Source organism: Moschus berezovskii, chromosome Y (assembly GCF_049115385.1).
Source record: "Moschus berezovskii isolate FMDL1 chromosome Y, NW_MosBer_1.0, whole genome shotgun sequence".
NCBI lineage: Eukaryota > Metazoa > Chordata > Mammalia > Artiodactyla > Moschidae > Moschus > Moschus berezovskii.
In genome coordinates, this window is record NC_142489.1 from 939871 (window position 1) to 959617 (window position 19747).

The 19747-nt window shown below is 39.2% G+C and overlaps 1 protein-coding gene across 7 annotated transcripts in view; it reads left to right on the top strand.

The window, feature by feature from the left end:
• POLA1 (DNA polymerase alpha 1, catalytic subunit) overlaps nt 1-19747 on the top strand; it is a 298535-nt gene that overhangs the window by 97038 nt on the left and 181750 nt on the right. For all 7 annotated transcript variants that reach the window (XR_016037010.1, XM_088834553.1, XM_088834552.1 and 4 more), the window contains 4 exons: nt 14702-14734; nt 15469-15561; nt 16768-16973; nt 19063-19195. Coding sequence is in view for 6 of the 7 variants with exons in the window: in XM_088834553.1 (XP_088690679.1) it covers nt 14702-14734; nt 15469-15561; nt 16768-16973; nt 19063-19195 (465 nt within the window). In the remaining variant the exon portion in view is untranslated. The remainder of the gene's footprint in view (nt 1-14701; nt 14735-15468; nt 15562-16767; nt 16974-19062; nt 19196-19747) is intronic.

Sequence of the window (19747 nt, forward strand, 5' to 3'; positions counted from 1 at the left end):
GACACAGGGGAACCCTTCAGTCATCGCTCCTTTTCTTTTCTTGGCTGAGTATGAACCGGAACTGCTAACAAATGGCATCAGTCTGTACCTAAGGAAGAAGACCCTCCCCTCTTCCTAACGCAGAAGAGAGTCAGGAAAAGGATGGTTATTGTCGGAGCCACAAGAGGCTCTTTGCTTGTGAAGTGAACTGATTGATGTTCAGTCTTCCTGTTGAGCCCATTGCTGCCTCAAGGAAGGGAGCCATCGCAGAGGTCTCAGTTGCTGTTTCTTGCCCCTCGGCTGGTAGCTGTTTTGGTTGCTCATGAGAAGGCAAGGTGCTCCCCCTTTGACCTTGTTCAGAGGCTTAATACAATTATTTGTATTAGGCACTGGCCACCTGTTAGGATCGTTCTCGTTAAAGGTCAGTATGTGGTGCCTCAGTGTCTGACGGTGGAAGCCTGCATCATATTTGCCAATGGCCACTGGTTTTGTGATGCCTGTCAGTTGTGACAGAAAGAATGGAGATCTGATAGATGGAAAGGAAAGGAAGGTGTTGGAGGAGGAATGAGGGATCAGGAGACCCACAGAGCATCATTACTGTGGTTGGAGTGCCAGCTTGTCGCGTCTCCAGTTTCTCCTGTTTCCCCAACGTGAGCTGTGCTGTCCGTTTTGATGGGCTGTTTTATTGTCTGCACACTGACACTGCTTTGATTTATTCATATATTGCATCTCTGTTGAGCATCGGATTGCTTGTATCTGAAAACTCCCCACATCCCCTCTGATGAGCGTCATCAGTTCTAAACCCCTCTGCCTGTGAATTCCCAGCCTGCTCCTCTTCCCAGATTTCCTGTCTTACTGAGTGGCTGCCTCCCCAGTTGTTAAGCCAGGAAAGTGGGTATCACCCTGGACTCCTGTTGCTTCCTCATGCCCCTGGTCCAGCCAGTCACCAGATCTTGTAGATTCCACTTCCTAAATACCCATGTCTCTCTCTCTCCAGTGCAATGACAATTATGTTATTCAATACTCATTATTTCTCCCTGGACACTGCCTCTAACTGCCGTCCCCCGCTCCCCACCCCATGTATTCTCCACAAGTTTTATAGTCAGAGATATCTCTCTGAACTATCAATCTGATTCTGTCACTCCCTGATTTCCAGCCCTTATTGGGGCTTATGAAGCCCTTGACAATTGGGCCTCTTGCCTGACCTCTCCCCACCTTCCCAAGCATTCTAGCCTCAGCCGTATTTTTTTTTCTTGTTGTTGCCAAAAAGAAGAATTTTGAAAGGCTAATTGTCTTTAATCATTGAATTTCCCTTGCCTTCCTCATCCTATTATTCCCTATAGCTCACCTTCACCTTATTTACAGTCAGCTTCCATGCATTTTCTCTTAACTTCCCCCCAGAGGTGCCCATTCTGTATGCATATACATTTTTTCAGTTGCCTCTTTGAGTCTCTCCTCCATTAACTAGTACACACTCTAGAGGGAAGGGATCATGTCTGAATCACTCACCTTTGTGTTCCCTCTACCTAGCATGTGAGAACAGCTCAGGAAGTACTTGGTGAGTGATTACTACATTTTTGAGGTTCTAAACAAAAAGAAAATAACAGAGCTTCCTAGAATTCATATCAAATTCTTGAGCCTTGGCCAGATGAGAGAGTTGAAAAGCAAATGAAGTTCAGAAGTAAAGGGGATTTTCTTTTTCCTTCGCAGTGATTAGCCAGATCTTGTATAGCTTAGATATTGGTCTTATTTCCTCTCCATATTCTGCACGTCCATCCTAAATGACATTTCTCAACTTGATATTTATCTTTCTTTCAAACTTTTGTAGTTCTTAGAGATAGCATAGAGGATGATGGGACAGAAGAAAATGTGTTTGATAAATAGGAACATATTATTTTATTAGTCCTTCAATGTAGAGAGACATTATAGAGGCGTGCCTGAGTACATGTGCAGCTCATTTGTCTCTGGACAGGTGAACATAGTCACATTTCTCCAAATTGAGACCATCTTTCTGAAACGAGATTTTTCTTTAAAGTGGGAGCCCTCCATATCTTTTAAAATTTAATTTTATTTTAATTTTTTAAAATTGGAGTATAATTGCTTTACAATGTTGTGTTAGTTTCTGCTGTACAACAACGTGAATCAGCTATAAGTAGCCCCAATCCCACCCCTCTAGGTCATCACAGAGTACCAAACTGAGGTCCCTGTGTTATACAGCAGCTAGGAGAACCCTCTTTATTTTAATCATAACTAGCTCTTAGGATCCGGAGAAGGCAATGGCACCCCACTCAATTACTCTTGCCTGGAAAATCCCATGGACGGAGGAGCCTGGTAGGCTGCAGTCCATGGGGTCGCTGAGAGTCAGACACGACTGAGCGACTTCACTTTCACATTTCACTTTCATGCATTGGAGAAGGAAATGGCAACCCACTCCAGTGTTCTTGCCTGGAGAATCCCAGGGACGGGGGAGCCCGGTGGGCTGCCGTCTATGGGGTCGCACAGAGTCGGACACGACTGAAGCGACTTAGCAGCAGCAGCAGCTCTTAGAATCTGTTTTCTGAACTTCTAATAGGAAGGGAGTGGGCACAAGACACCATTTTATAAGGAGTTGAGGTGGGAGGGTATGTAGAAAGCATGGTCCTTAAATAACAGAATTTAGTGTTTAGCCTTCGTATGGAGCAAGGAAGTTCCTCTACCCCTCCCCACCCTGGCCAGGTGTTAAGCTTAAAAAGCTCTCCCTCCTCTGACCTCCCTTGAGGCAGAGAATAACGAAGAACAGTTACATGACTATCTCTATCTCGTCACACACCAATCCTGAAAAGCAGCTTTCTGGAAATCAACCGTGTTTCCACCGAAATGGTGACAGCAACACCTTGGCCACTCTCCAGCTTGAGGCTGTCCTCTGGACCACCAGTGAGGGGATTAGTAACGCGGAGTGGGAATCTGTGAAATCTGCCACTTGTGGGGGCAGGGGGCTCCAAGTTTGCTTGGCAGATTTTCCCATGACCTCAGTTATAAAGAAAATGTTGCAGATTCTGGAAAATGCTAATGTCCTTTTTAGCCATAAGTATTATCTTGATTGCAGTGCTTCAGAATTGCCCAACTTCATTATCTGAGCATAGCCAGCCTGACGCCTTCTTCTCAAATAGACAATTATGATCAATTAAGCACTTTCAGGCCTTATAGAATACTTAATTTTATTAGTCAATTATTTGTACTTTGAAAGAGTTAATGGTAGCTACCCAAGCCATTATTAGAAATTAGAATGTCCCAAAATAGAAAGGCTATTTCCTTTGTGTATGGCATTGCAGTGGAAAATGCCAAGCATAGTTTTTACTGAGTTAAAGGGTGAGGGAGGGCAGGGTGGGAGAGAAAGTTACATGTAAATCATTTAGCCATTAACCTAATGGGTGGATTTATAAATCCTATTACTATAAGCCCTTTTCATTTCCACTGAGGCCTGGTGCATGCTTGATCCCACTAATGTAAAATTCATTCCGTCTAAGTGATTACTGAAGTAAGACACTTTGAGTCAATTTTCATCAGGTTGTGCGAAACTTGCTTGAGTGCTGATGTTCACTACCGTGCGGACATAGTTTGGCCGTGTCTTAATTAGCGCGGCCCCCCCACCCCCACAATGAGGAGTCAATCAGGGAACCAAATCGTGGTGCCTTTTCACATGTCTGTTTTTCTGTGAGGGAAGTACACTGGAGGGACAAGAGGCAAAACCTTTGGGTGGGAGTATTTCTAGCCTCCTGGCCATCATGTGAATTCTAGGAAATTGGAAAGCTCCGATTTTATGGCTCATTGGAACATCTTCAGTGGCATTTATATTTAAATGAATCAAAATTTCTAAATTGATGAAATATGTGGACCCTTTTCCTAGAAAAATGCATGTAGGCACACATTCAAATTTTTCCTCACAGTTTTGAGGATTTTCAGATTTATTGACTTTAGGTTACTATTTCCTGCTCTAGTTTCAATCTTATTGTCTTAGGGTTTCCCTCCCCCACACCCCCGAGAATTTAATATTTAAGAATGCAGGCCCGTACTTGAACTCTTGTATCAGTGAGTAGATTTGGCTCAAATGCGCTTTAAAGCCAGCTCTGCAAGCTCTCGAGGATCATGTGTCAGATATAATCCCATGCATGGCAATAATGCAAGTCCAAGTGAAACAAACAAGATGTGAGTTTCTAAACTGGAAGTTGGCCTGGAAGAGGAATAGAGCATAAGAATGTTGTGAAATGAAGGTTTCTTTAAAGGTGAAAACAGAATTTTTTAAAAGTCAGAATGTAAAGTGAATTTTTAAAAGTCCACAAGATGAATAAATTTGGGGGGCAAGAAATTAGAAGACAAGAGAGAATTTCACTTTTCATATATTTGACAAACCCATACTTTGTGGGTTTTTTTTTTTTTAAGTTTTTAGATCAAAATTAGGACCCTGTCAGATTTTAGGGCAGTAATTGAAAGATACTCATAAATATCATTAAATGTGTCTCTTGTGGAGGAGAAGCCTTTCAGAAATCTTTGTTTATTCAACGTGTTTTATATTCCTTACACATGAGCTATCAGAAGGTTAGGTTGTAAATTAAGGATTTAAAACAAAATCAGTTTATCTGGAAACAAGAGTCGTATGGGAGAGGTACACTGTTTTAGTCAAGTTTATAATTAATGGGCCTTTATCACTGGGGTAGAAATTCATTTCTCTTGAGTGAATATTTGTTTATCTAACATGCATTGTATTTGAAGGTGGGATTAAAACTGATTCACTCTTCATTTCTTGCATGGAAAGAGCTAGCATTTAAACGCGTGCTGTGTGTGGGTTTAATTGCCACTTTCTGTAACCAGCTTTAGGGTCCTATTATTATGGAGGTGCATTTATCAATCCATGGCTTCGCTCTTCTCACGCTGGACTTCTTGGGTCTGCCTCCTCTTACTAGAGCCTGAGAAATAAATATGCATTGAATTACTGCTGCTGCTGCTACTGCTGCTAAGTCACTTCAGTCGTGTCCGACTCTGTGTGACCCCATAGACGGAAGCCCAGGAATTCCTACGTGCCAGGAATTGTGTTAGGTTTAATGACAAAGACATGACCTCTGCTTATAGTTTGCTTGTAGTTTCTTAATCTTACCTTTCGTCATAGAGTTGTATGCTGTGGTATACATAGAATAATTTGGGAGCACATTAGAGTAACAGTCTCATGAGTATCATTGAACTGGGGAGTTCAGAGAGGCTTTTCTGATGGTATGAAGTTCCTTGTAAAGTAAGTAGATGTTAGGTAATGATAATACCTCACACTTACTGAGCACTTCTATTAATATATCAGAGACTGTACAAAATTTGTTACATTTAATGCTTACGGTACCCCTGATAAAAGGAAGCTGCAGTTACTGTCTCCATTTTACAGTCAAGGAATTGGGGGCTTAGAGAGGTTATTTTGTGTGCGTGAGGTCATGTAGCTTATGAGGAGCACTGTTAGGCCCTTAACTCAGGCAGCCTGTATCAGTCAGAGTTCTCCAGAGAAACAGAATCAAAGGAGTGTGGGGTGTGTGTGGGGGTGTGTGTATGAGCAATTGATTGATTTTAGGAAATTCGCTCTTGTGATTGTCGGGGCTGGCAAATCTGAAATATGCAGGGCATATGGGCAAGCTGGAGACCCAGACATATGGGCCATGAGTTGATGTTTAACAAGGAAGAGTGGAGTTTCATCAGTCTGAAGACAGTCTATAGCCGAGTTCCCTCTTTCTCTGGGGCCCCTCAGTCTTTTTCCTTTAGTGCCTTCAACTGATTGGATTAGGCCCACATACATTCTGGTGTGTTTTTTCCTTTACTCAAAGTTTACTGATTTAAATGTCAGTCTCTTGGAAAATAATAATAATACCTTCATAGCAGCTTCTCAACTGATGTTTCACTAAATATCTGAGTACTGTGGCCTAGCCAACTTGACACATGAAAGTTGTCATCACATAGCCTAATTTATTTAAAAATTTTTTCAAAAATTGAAGTATAGTTGGTTTACAATGTTGGGTTAGATCACAGAGCCTAACTTCTGAACCAGCACTTTTCACATGCTGTGTAGAAACAGCATAAAGCACGGAAGCAAGAAATGAGTGTGGCTTGTTCAGTGTACTCAAAATATTTCAGGAAGGCTAGATTGAAAGATGCATGTGGGAAGCATTAGCAGATAAGGGGGTCCCTTAGCTACATCATGAGTCTCACATCAAGCTCAGGGGTTTGAATTGCATTTCAGAGAGTATATTTTTAGAAAGAACGCTGGCCAAGTATGAAGAATGACTTGGAAGGTAGTGATGCTGGAGACAGGTAGGCTGGGCAAGGGATGAGGGCCTAGATGAGGGATAGCACATTGGCAGGAGTCACACGCTGGAAAGATAGAGTCTGATTGAGACTCGTCAGTTCATCAGATTAGAAAGGAAGTCAGCCCTTTGTTTTTGTTGAAGAGGCTATTTATTGTGTTTGGAGCTGGTGAAGGTTTAGAGAAGATGGTTGGGATTTAGAATGAATGCATGTGGAACAGACAATTGAATATGGGCCTAGAAAGAGAAAATGTTGAGTTATAACATCACTGATTCTCAGCCAGGTACAATTATGCTCCCCAGGAATCATTTGGCAGAATCTGGAGACAACTTTGGTCACAACTGGAGAGTGTATATGTGTGTCTGTGCACACATATGCATGGGCATGCATGCTGCTGGCATGTAGTGGGTAGAGGCCAGGGACAGCCTCCATGATAAAGAATTATGCAGCCTAAGTGTCAGTAGTGTTGAGAATGAGAAATGGTGATATATATCTGCTTGTTGTTCAGTCACTAAGTTGTGTCCGGCTCTGCCACCCCATCAACTGAATTGTGGCAGGCTTCCCTGTCCTTCATTATCTCCCTGAGTTTGCTCAAATTCATGTACATTGAGTCAGTGATGCTATCTAACTATCTCATCCTCTGCAGCTGTCTTTTCCCTTTGCTTTCCATCTTTCCCATTGTCATGGTCTTTTCCAGTGAATCGACTCTTCACATCAGGTGGCCAAAATATTGGAGCTTCAGCTTCACTGTCAATCCTTCCAATGAATATTCAGGGTTGATTTGCTTTAATTGACTGTTTTGACCTCCTTGTAGTCAAAGGGACTCTTAAGAGTCTTCTCCAGCACCACAACTCAAAAGCACCAATTCTTTGGCTCTCAGTTTTCTTTATGGTCCAACTCTCACATCCATACATGACTACTGGCAAAACCATAGCTTTGACTCACCTTGGTCAGCAAAGTGATGTCTCTGCTTTTTCATATGCTGTCTGGATTTGTTAATAAACTGTCTAGGTTTGTTGTAGCTTACCTTCCAAGGAGCAAGTGTCTTGTAATTTCATGGGTGCAGTCACCTTTCAGTGATTTTGGAGCCTAAGAAATTAAAATCTGTCATTTTTCCACTTTTCCCCTTTTATTTGCCATGAAGTGATGAGACCAGATACCATGATCTTCATTTTTGAATGTTGAGTTTTAAGCCAGCTTTTTCACTTTCCTCTTTCACATTCATCAAGGGACTCCTTTAGTTCCTCTTCACTTTCTGCCATTAGAGTGGTTCAGTTCAGTTGCTCAGTCGTGTACAACTCTTTGCGACCCCATGGACTGCAGCATGCCAGGCCTCCCTGTCCATCACGAACTCCCGGAGTTTACTCAAACTCATGTCCATTGAGTTGGTGATGCCATCCAACCATCTCATCCTCTGTCCTCCCCTTCTCCTCGTGCCTTCAATCTTTCCCAGCATCAGGGTCTTTTCCAGTGAGTCAGTTCTTCGCATTAGGTAGCCAGAGTATTGGAGTTTCAGCTTCAGCATCAGTCCTTCCAATAAATCTTCAGGACTGATTTCCTTTAGGATGGACTGGTTGGATCTTCTTGCAGTCCAAGAGACTTTGAAGAGTCTTCTCCAACACCACAGTTCAAAAGCATCAATTCTTCGGCGCTCAGCTTTCTTTATAGTCCAACTCTCACATCCATACATGACTACTGGAAAAACGATAGTTTTGACTAGATGGACCTTTGTTGACAAAGTAATGTCTCTGTTTTTTAATAAGCTGTCTAGATTGGTCATAACTTTTCTTCCAAGGAGTAAGTGTCTTTTAATTTCATGGCTGCAATCACCATCTGCAGTGATTTTTGAGCCCCCCAAAATAAAGCCTGTCACTGTTTCCACTGTTTCCCCATCTATTTCCCATGAAGTGATGGGACTAGGTTTTCTAAATGTTGAGTTTTAAACCAACTTTTTCACTCTCCTCTTTCACTTTCATCAAGAGGTTCTTTAGTTCCTCTTCACTTTCTGCCATAAGGGTGGTATCATCTGCATATCTGAGGTTTTTGATATTTCTCCTGGAAATCTTGATTCCAGCTTGTGCTTCATCCAGCCCAGTATTTCTCATGATGTACTCTGCATAGAAGTTAAATAAGCAGGGTGACAATATACAGCCTTGATGTACCCCTTTCCTGATTTGGAACCAGTCTGTTGTTCCATGTCCAGTTCTAACTGTTGCTTCCTGACCTGCATACAGATTTCTCAAGAGACAGGTCAAGTGGTCTGGTATTCCCATCTCTTTCAGAATTTTCCACAGTTTATTGTGATCCACACAGTCGAAGGCTTTGGCATAGTCACTAAAGCAGAAATAAAATGTTTTTCTGGAATTTTCTTGCTTCTTCTGTGATCCAGCAGATGTTGGCAATTTGATCTCTGGTTCCTCTGTCTTTTCTAAAACTAGCTTGAACATTGGAAGTTCACAGTTCACGTACTGTTGAAGCCTAGCTTGGAGAATTTTGAGCATAAAGTATACTTTACTAGCATGTGAGATTAGTGCAATTGTGCAGTAGCTTGAGCATTCTTTGGCATTGCCTATTTTTGGGATTGGAATGAAAACTGACCTTTTCCAGTCCTGTGGCCACTGCTGAGTTTTCCAAATTTGCTGGCATTTTGAGTGAAGCACTTTCACAGCATCATCTTTTAGGATTTGAAATAGCTCAACTGGAATTCAGTCACCTCCACTACCTTTGTTTATAGTGATGCTTCCTAAGGCCCACTTGACTTCGCATTCCAGGATGTCTGGCTCTAGGTGAGTGACAATCTTGATTCCAGCTTGTGATTCATCTAGCCCAGCATTTTGCATGATGTACTTTGCATATAAGTTAAATAAACAAGTTGATAATGTAGATGTGCATATATTCTCCCAGGGTAGGGGATCCAGAGGTGCTCAAGACAAAGTGTCAGATGCTTTTGTGTTCTGTAAATATACCCACGCACTGAAAGTGTGAGTGCCTAAAGTTGTATGCAGACAATTTATGAGAGCTTATGTATTTCTAATTATTTTATGACTACTTAGCCTTCAAAAGTAACCTATAGAATATGGCAATATATTCTTGTATTGCTAGTTATCTTTATTTAGTATATCAGTGCTGCTTTTTCATAATACTAAAGAAGTGAATGTGGAACAGTGTCCACATAGCCAGATAAAAGGAGAGGAGATATTGCTACTTGTCATACTTGGATTCTGTATTTTTATGTCTTGGAGGAATCCCAACCTCTTAATTTTATCAATGAGAAAGCTCAGATCTAGAGAGACAGACTACCTTATTACTACCAAATCACTTAACCTTGTAATTGACACTTGAAACCAGCACTCAGGTTTCTGACCCCTGGCATTTTTTTTTTTTGAACTCACATTTGTATACAAATTGATACAAATAGATGTTCTGTCTTTGTAAAGCATATTTTCAGCATACAGTTCTTATTCCCATCTAGCTCTGGGAAGTAGGTGGTAGTATTATCCCAATTTTAAAGAAGATAAAGCTAAAGTTAAGAGGCAATGAGGAGCCTAGTCTCTTGGGAATGGTGGAGATAGAGAATAAGATGCTTATTAAATCTATAGCCCTTGCTACTTGAAAATCTTAGAGAGAAGACACATATTTTAAGGATAACAGAGAATAGGAAAATAGGAAAAAGGCAATCTAATATATTGAGGATGAACTAAAAGATGTTTACCAAGCAGAAGAACTGAGTAACCTGAAGTCCTGCTTGGAAACTGCTGAGACTGGGAATAGGGAAAGTTTAGATAATGGTTGGATTACCAAATATCATAATATTTATATTTCTTCTATTTTTCCTCATCCTTCAAAACCATTCATTTTGCTCCCCCTATTATGCTAATGCATTAAAAAAACTTTCCAGTTTATTTATAATTGTATGTCATCCGTAACAGAAGAATCCTAGAGCCATTTGAGATTTCACTTGTCATTCTCTTCGTGCATTATTTGTTTCAAATTTGACCTTACCCAGCATTTTCCTAACTTAGAAGGTGGTTGTTTTGTTTAGTTTCTGCATCATATATCAAGTGGATTTCTTGTTAGTGGATATTACTATAATTAAGGTATGGTTTTGGAATAAGAGCTTAAAATGTTTTTTTTGTTGTTGTTAACTGAAAAGTTGGTATTTTCTCTCTCATTTAGTATTAATAAGCACTGTTTTAGTCTGTAAGAGCATCTAAAAACATTTTATAACCTTTGAATGAATGCATGGTAAGACATTAGTATCCTGTTCTAACAGAAAATAAAGACCCCCACCTTTATCCTGGTCTTGTAAGGAGATCCTGTGACCACACACCTCAGTTGTAGTTGATCTTAGATCACTGCTGTTGTTAACCCCAGAGCAACAAACATGCTTTCTGCTTAGTAAACCACATCGTGGGTGTGTTCCGAACAGATTATTTTCTCTAGGAAGCAATTTTTGGAGATAAACTTCACATTTCCTTTTTAGTCCCCACTACCCTTCCCCTGTCTTCAGAGGCTCAGATTGGGGTTAAAACACTCTTTCGTATTAATTACTGTTCTCCCCACCCCCAGCCCCACTCCTTTCCTGTTCTCCCCTCTTTCCCCCACCCCCAATGGCACTGCTCTGCAAAGCCTGCCATGATTGATATGATGGCAGTGCTGTCATTCTTCTTAACCAAAAAAAAGTCATTTTTGTTCTAGTTATTTTAATAGAGTCCCATTAAAGATGTATTGCTGACTGAAATACCGGCATGAAGGGCTCTCACTGAGCTGAGCCCAGAAATTAAGAAGTCAGGAAATCGGCTGCTGCATTGCAAGAGAGCCTTGTGTGACACCGAATCTCCTGATTGGGGAGATCATTACTGCTATTATGACTCGACTTGCGTAGGAATTTTAAATTCCATCTGAATGTCAGTAATAACCCTCTTAGCAAATTATCCTGAATAAAATCACGAAGGCATTTTATATAATAGGTGTTGAATTACTGGATAGATTTGCTAATTAAATACTCTTTGTTCTGCTGCAGTTGACATTACAGGGTAAGATCTTGAACAATTATTCTCAACAGCTGTACTTTGTTAAGGGAAAAATTAACCACAAAGTTTATTTTTTTACACTTGAAGTTGGCAGATTTTTGAAATGTGCTTGAAAAAATTCCATCATCCAATTGGTAATGAGTAGATAAATATGCAGGTGTTGCTGTGAAATCAGATAACTGCAGACTGCCTTATTAATGAATTTAGCAAGCCTTTATAGCCCTGTTTTCTAGCTGCTGGCACATAGAAAATGATTTTCTGTCAGAATGGGTAGCTTTAACATTAGGCTTGTCACTTTGAAATGAACTTACGAACGGTTATCTTGTAATCGTTGTACCTTCTGTCCAGTAGACCTTTCAGGATACCTGTGGCTTTTTAAAAAAAATGCATTTCCTTAATGGGGAAATATCTGTAATGTATAAGTTTTTGATTGTTGACTTCCAGAACATTCATGTGGAATGGGCTTTTTAACAAGACAGGGAGACATAATGAAAAGAAAATGAAACATAACGTCCAGCCCAGGTCAAGCTATTGATTAGCTCTGTTACTTTGGATAAAATTGTAGCGCCTAGTTTTCCTCATCTGTAAAATGGGGTTTATAATTCAGCATTCTACAAATATTCATTAATAGCTACTGTGTACCAGGGCCTCTGCTAGATACTAAAAATTTGGTAGCCCATAGGAAAGATGGTGATTAAAACTATTGTCAGAAATTGGTACAAACTAAGTGGAGACTTGTTTGACTGTTTATAAAAAATTGTAAAAAGGTACAACCGTTGACCCAGTAAGCCCTCTTGTAGGAGTTTATTTCATTATTGGCTGATTGGCAAATTACATGTATATAAGGATTATTAAAGTGTGATTATGAAGGTAAGCGTTAGGAACCACCTACACTTACAAGTAGAGCACTAGTTAAATCATGCTTGAGACGTATAGTGGAACACTATGTAGTCATTAAAAAGAAAAATTAAGACCGCTCTTTATGTGTGAGTAAGGAATAATCTCTGAAATAAAGTACTAGGTGAAAAAAGCAATTGCAGTGTATATAGTCCTTTTTTAACTTCTTATTTCATATTGAAGTATATCTGATTAACGATGTTGTGATAGTTTCAAGTGGACAGCAAAGGGAGTCAGGCATACATATACATGTAATAGTATATATAGTTTTAATAGTTTGCCTAGTTTTCTGTCCTTTGTTTGCAAAGCATCCACCAAGAGGTTTCTTCCATCAAAGGGAAACTCATTTTAGTAGTAGCCCTCACTCAGATCATGTGTGGAAATGGTTGGGAACTGGTGGCAGGACAGCGTGAGGGTGGCTGTTGGAGCTGAGAGGTGAATGTTGCCACTTCCCTTTGGAGGTGTACTCAGGGGTAACACAGTAGGTTTGGTTCATGGTGCAAAAGGAGAGCAGAAGAAATTGGTTAGTGCACTTGTGGAGTTGGAGTGAAAGATTGACAGGTTGCTCCCAAGATGATCTTCTTAGCAGGAAATAGTTACCTTGTGGGGTGTCCGTTGTGATGAGGGAAGTCCAGCCCAGCAGGGTGGAATGGGCAGAGGGTGAAGACAACTCACGATGAGGAGCTAGTTTTGTCCTCACTGTGATTACCTTGTCTTGGGTAGATCGCATTATTGCTTGTTTCTCAAAGGAATTGTCAGGTGTTTTCCCACAATGCATTTTCCTATAATTTAATATTAAAAAATGAAGATGAAGTTGAAGAGAGTGAATGTTTTTTATGAGTTAACTGGATTTTAGCATCTAGTAGAAAAGTGATTGAGATTACTCTGAGACCTAGCAGTCAGCTAGCCAACGGTTTTTTGAGTGCTTGTTAGACGTGAAGCTCAAACATGTGCTCTGACCTCCAGGAACTTGTGGTCTAACTGGGGAGGGGACAGACTGTGGGCTAAAAACTGTTTCCAGGATGGGATTACCACGATTATCTTAGTCCAGTGGTCCTTAACCCTGCCTGCAACATAAGAATAATCTTGAGAGCTGTTTAAAAAAATTGCTGGGGCCAGGTAGTAGCATTTTAAAAGATCCCAGGGTGATTCCACTGTACAGCCACTATTAAAACCATTGGTTAGCCTGATCGGTATCCACCACCACCCACCACGCCCAGGGCAGGAGAAAGGTCTTCTTTTCCTGATAACTTAGAACACTGAGCTCATGCACAACATTGGGAGACTGTACCAAAGGGAAGGTGGGCAATAGAAGTGGAACACAAGGGGTAGATATAACAGATCCTCTTAAGGTGAGCATTTACACGGCTTTGTAACATAAAGGACCAGAAAGACAGAAACACCATGAGGTTTGAGCTGAGTTGACAAGGAAGACTCTTGGAAGTAGGAAAAAGAAATGTAAATGAAGTAAATCTTCTCTCTGGCTCATTGGAAGTGTGACTCTGGCTTAGAGTGATGCTTTGAAAGATGAATGCTGTTCTAGAGGCAATAGCGTGCAGTGACTCAGGCCCCGCACTCTGGAGTCAGAGTGCCTGGGTTCATATCTTTGCTCTGTCACTTACTAGGACAAATTAATTATCTTCTCTTTGTTTTTTGTCTCTAGCAAATGGTTGTATTAATAAGTGGCTGTCTCAGGGCTCTTAGAGAATGAAATGAAAAAAATGCACAAGATGCTCATAGCACAGCATTTGGCCCATATAGTTTATACATAATAAACAGACACTGAGTGCCCAGGATGTTGTATTACTCCTTTGAAGAGGCCTTCATTTGTAAAATATGTTTTACTTCTGATCTAGTCCAAGATAATTTATATGTTTTTGTCAGCAACTACACTGTAACCTATATAACCTTTAGTCTTACAACTGTATATGCCTGGGGACAGACCTATTTACAGATATTATCTACTATCTGTTTGTCTTTATTCAGTGAATGTTTATTGAGCCACACCTTTGTACTGGGCACTGTGCTTGCTCCAGGGATATATAGTGAAGAGGCCCCCCCCCTTTCTAAAATTTTTTTATCATCCTGAATACTGGAAAGATTGTGAAGTTTTAAGTGTTTGGTTAATTTTTGTGTTTGTTTTTGTTTTTAGCCATATAGTTCGTTTTAAATTTGCTATCAAGAATAGTTTGCCTTTACACCATATTATAAAAGGATATTTTATTATGTATATTTATTAAAGATAGACCTTTACAGCAAATCTGCGAACATCTCTCTGCCTAAGAGTTGGTATAGAGGCAAACTGATTTTTAGATTATGATGATACTGTTTTGAGGATTATAGTTAGAAAACCATCAAGAGCTTTAAAAATATACAGAAATGACAAACCATGGGGTTCCCTGTCTCTCTCAGCATATATTTAGGTTTTTTTGTAATTATGTAATGCATTAATCTTGACTTCTTTTCGTTTCATTTAGATATTGATGCATACGAAGGAGATGGTTCAGAAGGTAAGCATTTTCATTGTACAGTAATTCTTAGATACCATTCTTGGTGATGTTGTATTTAAGGAAAATTATAACCCAAACACACTGGAAACGGCTTCTTAGGATGCCTGGTTTACATTTATAATCCCTCCTAATGGATTATAGCCTTTTTCTTTTACTAACACTGATATAATCTAACTGCCACTTGAAGCCTGTATGTGAGTGTTTCTAGCAAATTAGTAACAGTGCTAATTAGAGTTTACTTCCAGGCCTTTATACTGTATGTGCTCTAGCGTTGTTTGTGATGATTGATTTTTTTTGCACTCTTCATATTCTGCTAACTACTAAGAATTTAATACAGATTTGTGGACCAGGTTGAAAAACCCCATTTTGTCTCTGCTTTATAAATTGCCCTGACCATTAAGCATGAGGGACAGTTGGTAAATACAGACCCCTCCCTTTCCTGTTCTCTTATCTTTATTTTATTCAGTCCTACATTTTATTTCAGTTGAAACTAGATACTTCCTCTACCACTCCACTGTCTGCTTTAAGAAAATCAGGGAAATTTTTTGTGTGTGTTTTTTGGTTTATTGGGGCTTAGTCTTTGTACACTGACAATAAGGGCAAGAAGAAATGTAAACTTTTCAAAAATCATCTGGAACCTGTAATTTATATAATGGAAAATTTTGAGTTTCACTGAGTGTGTGATGGTCATGGTGTTTTTGTTGTTAATTTTTATAATTTTTGCTTTTCATTAGATGAATCTTGAAGTTATTTATGGAGATACAGATTCAATTATGATCAACACCAATAGCACCAATCTGGAAGAAGTGTTTAAATTGGGAAACAAGGTGAGATAATTTCATAAAATTACATGTTTCACCTACTTTTGTGAATTGTTTCTGGTTTCTACATATACATGTCCTTCTGAAAATGATAATAAAGTTAGTGCCTTTGATTCTTCATCCCCTGTTTTATTTCAACTTCTACTCTAGTTATTTGCTTTGAGGGCAAAAACAAAGGAAATTGGTTTTTCCATAAGTAATAGATATGTTTTACCTTTAGAAAACAGTCTAGGTTTGGTAAGTTTAAGATGTAATCACATTAGTACCTGTCACATTGTCATTCATTCATAAGGAGAGATATGTCTCTAGTTACATTCAGATGTATTTTATACAGTGATAGATATGGATAAATACATACCTAACTACATTATATGCATATATCTATAATTTTCACAAGAATATTTAAAATATATTTAAAAAGACAAGGGAACATTTAAAAATAATCTTTTGTAGCCTGACTGCAGTTCACCTAACAATTAGCAGGTGGTTTTCAATCACTTGTTAAGATACTATCCCAATAAACTAAAACTAAGGTACCATCTAATAAGCTAACAACTTCCTGCCTATCTCCCCTAAAATGTGTGAAATTTGAGCTGTAGTCTTTACTTAACAACAAGCTTGGCATATTGTACTCATTGGACCTTGAAAAGTTGTGTATTTTCCCTTGAGGTGATGGTCTGTGCAATGACCCTATCAATAGAGAGCAGGTGGCTGTTCATTTATTTGTTCAGCAGATAGTTATTTGCTTAAAGTCATGGTGCTATTGGAGGTACAGAGAGATCTTAGACACTATTTTAATAGTAAAATTTTACTGGCCATGTATCTAGTTGTTGGACTATATAATCTCTAATTGAGTAGTTTGAAGCTAAGTACTTATGCATTTAGTTTTTAGATTCGAAAATAGTCTATTACATAATTTTCATACATTTCCTGTAGGTGACTCTGCCAATTCTGTCCTTTGGTTGAGTGAGATGATGTATTTATAGTATTGTCTCTTTGTTTATCTTTTTATCTGTTTTTGTTCCTGTGCTTTTTCAAAGTTCTTGCATCATACCAAACATAATACCGTTTTCCGTATAACCTGAGTAAATGCCTTCTAGTCTTGTGTGACTTCTAGTTCTCTTTAGATGAACTCTTTGGAATTTGTAGCCTGTTCATCTTCTCCATATTAGATATTTGAGAAGCTAACATTAATGGTTGAAATTTTCACAGGTGAAAAGTGAAGTGAATAAGTTGTACAAACTGCTTGAAATAGACATTGATGGTATTTTCAAGTCCCTGCTCCTTCTGAAGAAAAAGAAGTACGCTGCTCTGATTGTTGAGCCAACATCAGATGGGAATTACGTCACAAAACAGGAGGTGAAAGGATTAGATATTGTTAGAAGAGACTGGTGTGATCTTGCTAAAGACACTGGAAAGTGAGTTCAGATTTCATTTTCACTTTTGTTGTTGCTTTTAAAAAATTCGAGCATTAACAATGTGGAGAACACTTGTGATTCTGCCAAGCACAAGGACACAACTTCTTTTTGTTATTAATATCATTGTGTATTAACGGCTCTTACTGATTTGGAATGGAATTTTACAGATGGGTTAAAACTTAGAACAAAACTTGCTCAGTAAGAGTTGCTTGCTGTAAGGTGCATCTTACGAGTTTTCACTCATGATAAGGTTAAACCTTCACATTTTATATGCTTACAGAGTTTCACTGATGTTAGCTTGTTTTTATTCTGTTTTGCTTCACTGTTTCTATTAGGAAGTCCCTTACATTGTGCTCTTGAATCTTCCTAGCGCCTCCTTAGGGCCATGATTGTTAAGTTGTCCCTGTGTTGTGGCTTCAAATGTTCTGGGATTCAAAGTGGGCCATGGAGTGAGACTGTCCCAGCCCATATCATTTGTGTATAAAGGTTCTTACTAATCTCGGGTTAATTTAAGAGCTGATTCTCAAATACCGTATGTACCTCCAAAATAATAAATGTCATAACTGACCCCTTAGTTTTATAGAGACTGCAGATTGTGTTGATAAGACCTGTTTGTTTTAGGGCCACATAAGGCACCCATTCGGAGAAGGCAATGGCAAGCCACTCCAGTACTCTTGCCTAGAAAATCCCATGGATGGAGGAGCCTGGTTGGGCTGCAGTCCGTGGGGTCACTAAGGGTCGGACATGACTGAGCGACTTCACTTTCGCTTTTCACTTTCACACATTGGAGAAGGAAATGGCAACCCACTCCAGTGTTCTTGCCTGGAGAATCCCAGAGACGGGGGAGCCTGGTGGGCTTCCGTCTATGGGGTCACACAGAATCGGACACGACTGAAGTGACTTAGCAGCAGCAGCAAGGCACCCATTTTAAAAAGACGAATCTTCAGGTACTTTATGTCCCATCTTCCGAGATAGTTCCTGCTTTGTGAACCTGACTAGTTCTGAAAATAAAGGGAATTTTTTCTTTGAAGTGAAATTTTAAATTAATTTTTGTGTTGCTGAATATCAGCATTTTTTTACTTGTTTTCCAGCCTTTCACTTGCTTTCAAGTTGGAAGATTGAGCAATTGTTGCTTCTGCACAACTACCCTTGATTAGGCAAAGTTGATCATCTGAGTGTGGGTCACTGTTAGCCTTTTATGAAATATAGTTTGAAATGCCTCATTGCCCCCAAATGTACCCAAAGATGAAACTACTTTGTATAGACTGTCGATTAGAGTGTTCTCTTCAGCTTTGTCTTTTCTAAGAAAAGATGCATCATAATAGAAGTAAATTTCTCTGAGTTAGAAATGTATTAGTAATTAAAGCTATACAAATGTTTTTGTCAGGGTTCTTTTTCTGACAAATTATAATGCAGCTGTCAAACCCTCGCTCTGCATTTTCTCAGAAATGGATAAAATATTGGCTTCCTTACTCCTTTTCTTCTTCTTTTTTTGTCTTTTTTTGGGGGATCTGATAGAATAACATGAAGTTTTTGAGGCATCGCAATATGATTGAAGAACACTGAGAAATATAATAAAGCCGAAGAAAGAAAAGTTTGAAATCTCTGAGTTTTAAACGATTTGCATAAAGAACTTTATTTTCCTACTTTCTAGCTTGTGGTCATCTCGGGCAGAGATACTATCAGAGATAATATCTTGGAGCTTTATGAGGAAAGTGAAAAATTTGTCTTCTCAGATTTTAACCAATGAGTAGAATACAGCTGCTTGTGAATTTTATAATTGTGTAAAAATGTGATGGAACACATATTGTTCTCCATCTGCACACAATAGGAAGCATTAGCTGCCTCATTAAAAAAAAATCTCTGTATTTAAGGACAAACCTGACATTGCGAGGTTGGTAAACCTTTGGTAGAGTTAGTGTTGAAAAACAAATAGTAACGACCTTCTGGACATTAACCCTCATGTTAGCTTTTAGTATGGCCCTTGTCCACATGTTAATCTAATGGCATTTATCTTCCTTGTCTCTCCTTTATTAATAAAGTATGATATTAAAAAATCAAACCCTCTCCTTTTTTTTTTTTTTGGCAGTTTTGTCATTGGCCAGATTCTTTCGGATCAAAACCGGGACACTATAGTGGAAAACATTCAGAAGAGGTTAATAGAAATTGGAGAAAATGTGCTAAATGGCAGTGTCCCAGTGAGCCAGTTTGAAATTAATAAGGTAAATGTGGCATTTATTGCTGTGCCCAACTGCTGCCATGTGTTTTTCTCCTCCTTTAGATAGTTGAAGAACCACCTCATCCTTGCAATTGAAATAAATTCTAGCCGGTGATGAAAGCTGCTTAACAACTATCTCACAGACTGCACATTAGCATAGCACTCTTCCTAGCTCAGCCCTTGATGCTCCCCTATCTGTTGCAGGGCCTTCTCTCACGGTTCTTTATTCACGAAGCCTCGTGTCTAGAGGTGCTGTGGAGTGATATAATTGATGTTTCAGGAACTTGAGAGTATTAGATTCTTCACATTCCTTCTAAGTTATAGTTGTTTGGGGGGCAGGCCTATAAACTTAGACAGAGAGCCTGTGTTTCTGCAACTTTGCTGAAGGTGATCCTTAGAGGTACTATAATCAGAAGGTGTCTTTGGATGTTGTTCTTTAGTCATAAGATGGTGCTAGCATTTTCTATATATTCAAACCACTTGTGGTTTTATTGTTTTGTTTTGTTTTTACTATAAAAGTTACTCTTTATGGATAGTCTTAGTTGTTGAAAATTGG